General features: G+C 37.0%; 1 protein-coding gene across 1 annotated transcript; it reads left to right on the forward strand.

Annotated features, from left to right (window-relative positions):
- The first annotated feature begins 8,813 nt into the window (after positions 1-8,813).
- Positions 8,814-9,848, forward strand: LOC137639711 (uncharacterized). Its single transcript, XM_068371959.1, has 2 exons — positions 8,814-9,162; positions 9,373-9,848. The coding sequence occupies exons 1-2, from the start codon at positions 8,814-8,816 to the stop codon at positions 9,846-9,848; spliced, it is 825 nt and encodes a 274-aa protein (XP_068228060.1).
- The last annotated feature ends 779 nt before the right edge of the window (positions 9,849-10,627 follow it).

The following is a 10,627-nucleotide window of genomic DNA, read 5'->3' on the forward strand; positions in this document are numbered from 1 at the left end:
GCTTACATGCAAGAAAAAAGAAAAGAAAAAAAAACCCACAGGGAAAATGAGTCCATTAGTCGTTTTAATCAGATATGGGTTTTAAAGCAACGAAACATCTTTACTTTCGACTTTCCCACACATTTTGGATACATTCTAATTGAGCCTTGAAACAGGTTTTTTCCACTTTGAGTGATACAAATCTATTTCAGCTCATCTAAACATTTATTTCTAGAATTCAGATACCGTTCACTGTAGATGGAAGAGGCCTATTCTCATCATGGTAAAAGTATTCTATATTATTATTATTATTATTATTATCATTATTATTATTATTATTATTACTACAACCTAAGCTATAACCCTAGTCGGAAAAAAAAATGCTATAAGGCCAAGGGCTCCAACAAGGGAAAATAGCCCTCTGAGGAAAGGAAACAAATAAATTACCAGAAAAGTAATAAACAATAAAAAAAAAGTATTTTAAGAACAGTAACAACATTTAATTACATCATTCTTATATAAACTATAAAGACTCCAAAAAAAAAAATAAGGAAGAGAAATGCGATATAACAGTGTGCCTGATTATACCCTCAAGCAAGAGAACTGTAATCAAAGACAGTGGGAGAGCATTTTACAGAGGCTATGTTACTACCCAAGATTAGAAAACAATGGTTTGAATTCGGAGTTTCCTTCTTTTAGAAGAGCTGCTAACCATAACTAGTCTCTCTTCTACCCTTACCAAGAGGAATATAGCCACTGAAAAATTGCAGTGCAGAGCAAAGAATAATAGTTTGGTAATCTCAGCGTTGTCAGGTGTATGAGGATAGAAGAGAATGTGGAAAGCATATGTGCCAGACTATTCGATGTATGTGCAGGCAAAGACAAAATGAGCCGTAACTAGAGAGACCGTCCAATGTAGTACTGTCTGGCCAGTCAGACACAATAACTCTCTCACGATAGTTTCTCAACGGATGGCTGGTGCCCTGGCCAACCTACTACCAACAAATAAATAGAAATGAAAATTATACACAACTACAGTTATCTCACAACAATTCCTTCTAGGTACATAGTAATTGTTAAATGTCAACCAAATAAAACAGGGTTATCTATTTCCATTTATTTTAATATTATTTTCTTAAAATATTTCATTTCAATTGTTAATTCTTCTCTTGTAGTTTCCTAATTTTCTTGTTGGAGCCCTCGAGCTTATAGCATTCTGCTTTTCCAAGTAGAGTTGTACCTTAGCAAGTAATAATAATAATAATAATAATAATAATAATAATAATAATATGCAACACAACCCATTTGCTATGCTCAAACTTCTTTTTCTTCTAAAAAAAAAAAAAATCGGGTTTATTTGAGTCCCACCAAGAGCAATGGGGGGTGCGGGGTGCACGCCCCCTCCCCCCCCCTTCCCTCCCATAAAATGCACCAATTTGTGGAGAGTTTGTTGCGTGCTCGGGTCCCTAATTCCGTTGTTAATAACTGCCCGCATAGACTTCACCTCGGGCAGTACACACACACACACACACACAGGCGCACAGGCGCTCATACACACACGCACAATCCAAACCACAAATGGGCTAAAATACGATTAAAGCCAAAGGCATATTAGGTTACAAAGAGATCTTCCTTCACTAATGAATCGTTATTGTTTTTAAACGAATCAATGTCTCTTGTTTACCTTGAAGCTCTATTATCTAGATTTATCATCATTTCAAAATAACTCCATTCTTTTGAAACGATTCCACTGTTATCATCAAATAGGTTCCGCGATATTGTTTCATAATTTCCGCCTTTACCTATCTCTCTGACTGTTTCTATTACCTTCTCATTTTACTATCCATATTTGACAACCTTCACACTGTCTACTGTCATTAGTGCTATTGGCATCCATGACCTTAGATGTCAGGATGCCAGAAAACTTTATCAATCAATCAATCATTAGTGCAATATCCACTGATATAAAGGCCCAAAGATGTCTCATTTTCCCCGTGAATCTTAATTGCAATTTCTTTCCCTCGATAACAGCAATTGAAACAGAAATATCAATCGTTATTTACTGCTTAACACAAAAGCTCAGATTAACTTCGAAACAAAAGCTCTTGCGGCCATAGCAACGGGGGACCTAACAGATGCATTTGGTTGCTAAGGCTTCTGCTGCAATGTTTACCTCCATTTTAATATCTTGGTTACGGGTCTTCCACACTGTCCAAGCTGAGTGTGCCTGTCTTATATTTATTTAGCGGCTTTTACGATTATATTTATGGCGTGAGTATCTATTTAAGTATGCTGCATCTGTATAATTATTATTATTATTATTATTATTATTATTATTATCCAAGCTACAACCCTAGTTGGAAAAGCAAGATGCTATAGGCCCAGGGGCTCCAACAGGGAAAAATAGCCCAGTGAGGAAAGGAAATAAGGAAATAAATAAATGAAGAGAACAAATTAACAATAAATCATTCTAAAATAAGTAACAACGTCAAAACAGACATGTCATATATAAACTAATAACATCAAAAACAAATATGTCATAAATAAACTATAAAAAGACTCATGTCCGCCTGGTCAACAAAAAAGCATTTGCTCCAACTTTGAACTTTTGAAGTTCTACTGATTCAACCACCCGATTAGGAAGATCATTCCACAACTTGGTAACAGCTGGAATAAAACATCTAGAGTACTGCGTACTATTGAGCCTCATGATGGAGAAGGCCTGGCTATTAGAATTAACTGCCTGCCTAGTATTACGAACCTCTTTTAAAAGGGGTTTAATTTCCACACTATCTTTCTTCTTGCAACTGCCTCAGTTTTATGATATCCCTATCTTCTTTATTCAACCTAATTCGCGTTTAACCACATACTTGCTTTTACTTGATCTGATTTTACCTGAATTTACCTCCTACGCAAATGTATGAGTTTTATTACCCGATAAGCAATAAGCAGGTCACCAAAGTGACCAATCAAATGTTGTTTACCTATTCAGTCATTACAGATTGATGGCTATGAAATAAAATTATAATGATGATTAATACAATTTTCTGCTGAAGGCATACATAGAAAAAATACATTTAAAAGCCTTTAACTTTTAATAAATCTCTGATTATTAATTTATGCTTTTGACCATGAAACGATCGGAAGGCAATTATGCAAGCGCACAGGTTTAGTGAAAAGATGAGATATTAAGGGGGACTAGGGTGAGTGTTGAAGAATATAAAACTGCATTATATAAAGAGCATATGGTGCCAGTCGTCATATGGCTTTTCCTCTTAGATGGTGCGGCAAATTACAACAACCCACTAGCTAACAAGTTTTTATGTGGCCCCACATACTGGACTGTCTATATACTCTTGCGAGCCTGAAAAAAAGGCAGTAGCCTAAGGGTCATAAATATGACAAATAGTTCTGGTTAACTTTTATATCTCATCTACACATACTTTCCTATCTTCACCCCCTTTGAGCCAAACCCTTGTCACCCCCGACTGTGGTTATCTTCACCCCCTTTGAGCCAAACCCTTGTCACCCCCGACTGTGGTTATCTTCATCCCCTTTGAGCCAAACCCTTGTCACCCCCGACTGTGGTTATCTTCACCCCCTTTGAGCCAAACCCTTGTCACCCCCGACTGTGGTTATCTTCACCCCCTTTGAGCCAAACCCTTGTCACCCCCGACTGTGGTTATCTTCACCCCCTTTGAGCCAAACCCTTGTCACCCCCCGACTGTGGTTATCTTCACCCCCTTTGAGCCAAACCCTTGTCACCCCCCGACTGTGGTTATCTTCACCCCCTTTGAGCCAAACCCTTGTCACCCCGACTGTGGTTATCTTCACCCCCTTTGAGCCAAACCCTTGTCACCCCCGACTGTGGTTATCTTCACCCCCTTTGAGCCAAACCCTTGTCACCCCCGACTGTGGTTCTAAGTATCCCTCTATGGCCTGCTATCTAAATTTTATATCATGTGTCATTTAATCTTTTGTTAGCGATGTGCATGTCACTGACTCATCACATACTGTGCATATTTTCGTTGCGTGTCACATAACACGCAACTGGAACATTTGAGTTAATATATATTTGTCTTGTTTGGTCTTTTATGCCCTTTCACCCACAAAGGGCGTACCGGTACGTTCATGCAAAACACTGTTAATTACATATTTTTACATATTTTTGATAATTTTATGAGAAACTTCGGGCATTTTCCAAAACAATGAGACCAACATGACAAAAATTAAGCTTTTTAGAGCAATTTAAAAAAATTATATAGCAAAATGTGCTCGAAATTTAACCTTATGGTGGGGGTAAAAGGGTATTATATATTAGTCTTGTTTGGTCTTTTATGTGAAGGCCGACGGAATGAGCAACCAAACAGGAATAAAACAAAACTATATAAAGTACACAAGCAGAAAAATTTACATTTTAAACATTGCATAAGCTTGTTCGTGCGCTAACATCCTGTAAGCGTTTTTGAATACTTTTAAAAAAAAAGGGTGAAAAATCTAAGATAACAGAAACTCGCGAGTAAACCGAGAGCCGTAAGATACCATTAACGCTAATCTGTCTCCAAGATTAAAAGCGCAGGAAAAATATCCAATGGCATTAGCGGGAGTGCTGACCTCACATAAAAGGGAAGGAAAATAGTTTCCAGCAAAATAAAAAGGTATGTGTATATATATATGTATATATATATGTATATATATATATATATATATATATATATATATATATATATATATATATATATATATATATATATATATGTGTGTGTGTGTGTGTGTGTATAAATACATATAAATATAGTAGAAATACAAAAACATAAGTATATACATATATATACACATACACATATACATATATATACACACACACACACACACACACACACACACATATATATATATATATATATATATATATATATATATATATATATATATATATATATATATATATAAAACAGCAGATGACACACGTGAAAAATAATTTTCTCTTTTCTTTAACAAATCCTCTTTACACTTTAACGGGATTAAAAGGCAGACATAAGAAAAACAGACGAGGCGAGAAGAAAAGCATTGTTCTAAGAGTAATTATAACAATAAAGCTGGAAGCCATTACTTGGGTGATTAATGGGTTATCCCCCATTATCAAAACGCTTCAACACCACACCATACAAGATGGTCACCCTTCACTTTTTTTTTTTTTTTTTTTTTTTTTTTTTTTTTTTTTTTTTTTTTTTTTTTTTTTTTTTAAAGTAATCAAAGGCAGGACGACATAGAAGTGGCCCCTCGGCATTTACCCTAAGCATTTTTTTAAAAACGGTTTTTAGAAAGCAAACCGGACGGGAAAACGATTTTTTTCCTTTTGAAGGCAAACTAGTGGCAAATGGAAGGCCTCCAGAAAGTTACATTCCAGGACTGGCAACATACAAACACGATCCAGTCAATTTTGCTCGAACTCTGAGAGATGGATGGAACGAGATATTGATGTAAAAGTGTAAATGGAAATGCGAAAGGAAAATGGAGATGATTTAGAAGGGAAGAATGGAAAGATATAAGATTAAAAGAGACTGATAGAAATGGGACAATTACGACGGATCTATATGAAATGGAAGGATATTAGACAAATGATAAGGAGGGGAAAAGATGAGAGAATAAAAGGAGATGTAAGTGAAGGGAAGATTTATGATATGAGAAGATAGCGATTGATAGAAAGGGAAATGAAAGTATCAGAGTCGATGGAGAGGTAGACAGGAAGAACAGAAAATGAAGAAAAGAAAAGAAAGGAAAAATGAGAACTAAAGATTTAAAGGTTTAAAGGCCTCCCATGAATGGCAGAGGAAAGGGACAGTGACATTGCGCTAGCAAGCAGGATAATGCCCTAGAGACTGACCATATTATAAATAAACAGCGCCCAAGCCCCCTCGCCACCCAAGTTAGGATCAAGGAGAGCCAGGCAATGGTTGCTGATGACTCAGCAGATAGACCTCTAGGCTCTCCGCAAATGGTAATGTTGCAGACACCACAGGAATTAACGAGTCTGAGCAGGACTCGAACCCCCGTCTGGCAATCACCAGGCAAAGACGTTACCAACCAGGACACAACAGCCTACAATTGACCTAATCGTCCTAAAGCCGATCATTCTGAAAGAACTCAAAATCAGAAAATCTATCATTTTGAAAGATGAAGGAAAAATCTACCAGCTATACATAATTGCTTTAAAAAAGAATACATAAACTAAATTATTATCAGATAGTTAGGTATTATTATTATTATTATTACTATCCAAGCTACAACCCTAGTTGGAAAAGCAAGATGCTATAAGCCCAGGGGCTCCAACAGGGAAAAATAGCCCAGTGAGGAAAGGAAATAAGGAAATAAATAAATGAAGAGAACAAATTAACAATAAATCATTCTAAAATAAGAAACAACGTCAAAACAGACATGTCATATAATAAACTATCAACAACATCAAAAACAAATATGTCATAAATAAACTATAAACTATAAAAAGACTATGTCCGCCTGGTCAACAAAAAAGCATTTGCTCCAACTTTGAACTTTTGAAGTTCTACTGATTCAACCACCATATTAGGAAGATCATCCCACAACTTGGTCACAGCTGGAATAAAACTTCTAGAGTACTGCGTAGTATTGAGCCTCGTGATGGAGAAGGCCTGGCTATTAGAATTAGCTGCCTGCCTAGTATATATACTGCCTAGGTATATAATACTTTCCCTTAGTGAGCCGCGACTTAATTAAAGCAATGAATCAATCTGAAAGAAACAAATATATAAGAAATAAATATTTTCCTTTACAACACAGGTGTAACAAATCAGGCACTAATCAGGCCTCTCTCGAGACACAGTGCTTCTTCAGATCGTCCCTCCGGTCCTTTTTGAAGCCACCTGAGCAGCAGCAGCCTTCAGCTAAGCTTTTGTTTGAAGACCTTCATGTTCTCTTTTATCTTTTTTTCCCCCCCAAAGTCCAACTTGTTTGCTTTACCTGGCTTTCTTCAAAGTGAGCAAAAGCGCTCAAAATATTGCCTCCCCTTTGGTGCTTTTCAGAAGAATGTTTAACTTTTCAGACTTACAATCTTCGTAATTATTATTCATTTTATATATATATATATATATATATATATATATATGTGTGTGTGTGTGTGTGTGTGTTTTCCAAAAGGCCCATAAAAGAAACACAGGAAATAGAAATAAATCACTATATTTCGACCAATAAAAATTGGCCCTCTTTTTTTTTTTTTTTTTTTTTTTTTACTTTACATCCTGAAAAGGGTCACTGTTTATTGGTCGAAATATAGTGAACTATTTATATTTCCAATGTTTCTTTTATGGGCCTTTTTGAAAACACATGTTAAACTGTTCGATTACAGTTATAAGTAAGACACACACATATATATACTGTATATATATATATATATATATATATATATATATATATATATATATATATATATATATATATATATATATATATATGCTGCTGCTTCCTCCGGTGCCTTAGATGACCGCGGAGGTAGCAGCAGTAGGGGACTCAGCAGTATGAAGCTTCATCTGTGGTGGAAATGTGGGAGGTTGGGCTGTGGCACCCTAGCAGTACCAGCTGAACTCGGCTGAGTCCCTGGTTAGGCTGGAGGAACGTAGAGAGTAGAGGTCCCCTTTTTGTTTTGTTTCTTGTTGTTGTCGGCTACCCCCAAAAATTGGGGGAAGTGCCTTTGGTATATGTATGTAGTATAAGGCACAAAAGTTAAATTTAATATTTATGAATGAGTTGGTATATTTTTTCGCTTGCTACATTAAATTTAGCAGCTTCTATAGAATACTTTTATCTTTATTAATACCGAATTCGCTCTGCCTCGGAATCAGAGACACGGGGGAAATTGTTTTGATTGATAATAACTTCTGGTCGGGCAAGGATTCGAACCCTGAACATGTCAAATGTAAAGCTAGAGTCGACCTTTTTAAAACAAGGCCACAAAGTGATAAAAGTTGATTACAACTCTTCGTTATTATATTCTGTCGGATTCAGGTTTTGTACTTAAAATCGAAATCAAACCACCTCCACTATTATACCTTGTCAATAGGAATTTCTAGCAACGAAAAATAAATAAAAAGTAACTCTAAAACACGAGGTAGAGATTTTTGCACAAAGGTAGATGTGGTAACGTCCCTGACTGAACGCCAGACTGGGGTTCGAGTCCCGCTCAAACTCCTTAATTTCTTTGGTTGCTGCAACCTTACTATCACTGTGAGCTAAGGATAAGGTGTTTGGGGGACCCTATAGGTCTATCTGCTGAGTCATCAGCAGGCAATGCCTACCCCTCCTTGATATTGGCTTGGGTGGAGAGGGGGCTTAGGCGCTGATCATATGTACATATGGTCAGCCTGTAGGGCACTGTCCTGCTCGATAGGGCAATGAAACTGTCCTTGCCTCTGGCATTCACGAGCGCCCTTAAACCATGTATAATTCCTGAACGACAAGAAGTCTTCATAAACATCTCACTAAAGTCGAAAGGGACAATAGACATTATAAGAAACATAAAATATAATAAAAACTAATAAAAGAAAAAACACAGCATCAGTCTTGTTATGTATTTATGTTGATAACTACCTATTACAAGAGGTTATATTTGTGTTTACAGATACTTACTACTCATTAAGCATAACAACCCTGTTAACTATCTTGTCTTCTTTTAAACTGTATATCATTATAAATTAGTCTTAAAAATAAAGTCATTCAGGAAGGATCTATCTGAGTTTCGTTTCCATCTAAATATACTTCAATGGCGACGAGGAACTGACTCACGAAAGGGAAAATTAAGGATGGCGCATTTGGGTAATATAGCAGCATATGACAAATCCGAGGACTTTGAAGATTATGTCGAAAGGTTTGATCAGTTCTGCTTAGCAAATGACATAACAGAGAAAGATAAGAAACGGGCAGTTTTCTTGAGCGCCGTTGGCGCTCCCACATATGGACTTCTGAAAACATTGCTTGCCCCTAATAAGCCCTCATCAAGGACTTATCAAGAACTTACTGAGCTTTTGAAAAATCACCTCCACCCAAAACCCATCCTGATAGCTGAACGTTTCAAGTTTTACGATTGGAAACAACGTCCAGGAGAATCCATCACTGATTATGCAACGGAGCAACGGAAATTGGCGGAAACATGTCAGTTTGGTGTGTTTCAAGAGGAAGTTTTAAGAGACTTGTTTGTTATTGGATTGGCCAACCGCTCGGCACAGAGGAAACTATTAAGTGAACAGGAGGTTGACTTAAAGAAAGCATTTTCGATTGCGCTAAGTCAGGAAATGGCTGATGAAAACGTCACAAAGATTCCGGGTCAAACTCAGGAGGTAAACAAAGTTGTTGGGCCAACAGCTTCTCTCAAGTGTTATCGTTGCGGGAAGACAAACCATAAGGCTGATGTTTGTTTCCATAAGGATACTGAGTGTAATGGGTGTCATAAAAAAGGACACCTTCGGAGAATGTGCCGAATGGAAAATCACACCACAGTCAATCGAAATTTGAAATATGGAAGACAAGGAAGGAAACGATTGACGGTCAACATGGCAGAGGAGGAGACCAGCGGCTCGGAAGAAGAAACTACAGAGTGCAAACTGCAGGATGAATTGGTACATACATTGAAATACTGTGTTAAGAACATGAAAGCAAGACACAATAAGGTTCCAGAGATAATAGTGAAAGTTAAATTAAATGAGGTACCAATTGATATGGAATTGGACACAGGAGCCTCTGTGTCACTGATCAGTGAAGAGTTCTACGTTAAACATCTGAAAAATACAGTACTTCAATCCAGCGATATTGTGCTGAAAACCATGACGGGAGAAATATAGAAGTTGTCAGGATGTGTTACATAACTATGGAAGTTCATGGACACAGAGTGGAGGAAGTGCCAGTGTATGTGGTACAGGGGAATGGACCTGCCTTATTCGGTAGGGACTGGCTGCATTTTGCTAAATTTGACTGGAAAAAGTTAGCTGTAAATCATTTATATTCTGGTACTCTGAAAACCTCAAAGTTAGACGAACTGTTAAGGAAATATGGTGATGTCTTTGACGGTAAACTGGGTACAGCCAAGAATATAAAGGCTCATATTCGTGTAAGAAAGGATGCAAAACCAATTTTTTATAAAGCGAGGACAGCTCCTTATGCAATCAGGGATGCTGTGAATGCAGAACTTAAAATACTAGAATTGGAAGGAATTATTTAGAAAGTTGAATATAGTGAGTGGGCGGCACCGATAGTGCCAGTTTCAAAAGACAATGGTTCTATTAGGATCTGTGGTGACTTCAAGGTTACCATAAATCGTTATGTGGAAAACCCTGAACATCCAATGCCAAATCCAGATGAACTTTACCAACGACTGAACGGTGGAAAAACTTTCTCAAAGTTAGATTTATCACAAGCTTATCAGCAAGTGGAATTAGATGAGGAATCTAGGAAATATGTCACAATCAACACACCCCTTGGTTTGTACAGACATACCCGTTTACCATATGGTGTCTCAGCAGCACCACAACTTTTTCAGTCTTTAATGGATAAAGTTCTGCAAGGAGTACCTTGTGGATGCAACATAGATGATATTAGTCTTACTGGGAGAACCGAAGCTGAA

Source organism: Palaemon carinicauda, chromosome 1, assembly GCF_036898095.1.
Source record: "Palaemon carinicauda isolate YSFRI2023 chromosome 1, ASM3689809v2, whole genome shotgun sequence".
Classification (NCBI taxonomy): Eukaryota; Metazoa; Arthropoda; class Malacostraca; order Decapoda; family Palaemonidae; genus Palaemon; species Palaemon carinicauda.

What these genes read in the sequence shown, in the direction of transcription:
- LOC137639711 (XM_068371959.1), top strand. Translation starts at nt 8,814, where the DNA reads ATGGCGCATTTGGGTAATATAGCAGCATATGACAAATCCGAGGACTTT. An exon ending in ACGGAAATTGGCGGAAACAT is followed by an intron (nt 9,163 to 9,372) that starts GTCAGTTTGGTG and finishes TTGGGCCAACAG; the next exon opens with CTTCTCTCAAGTGTTATCGT.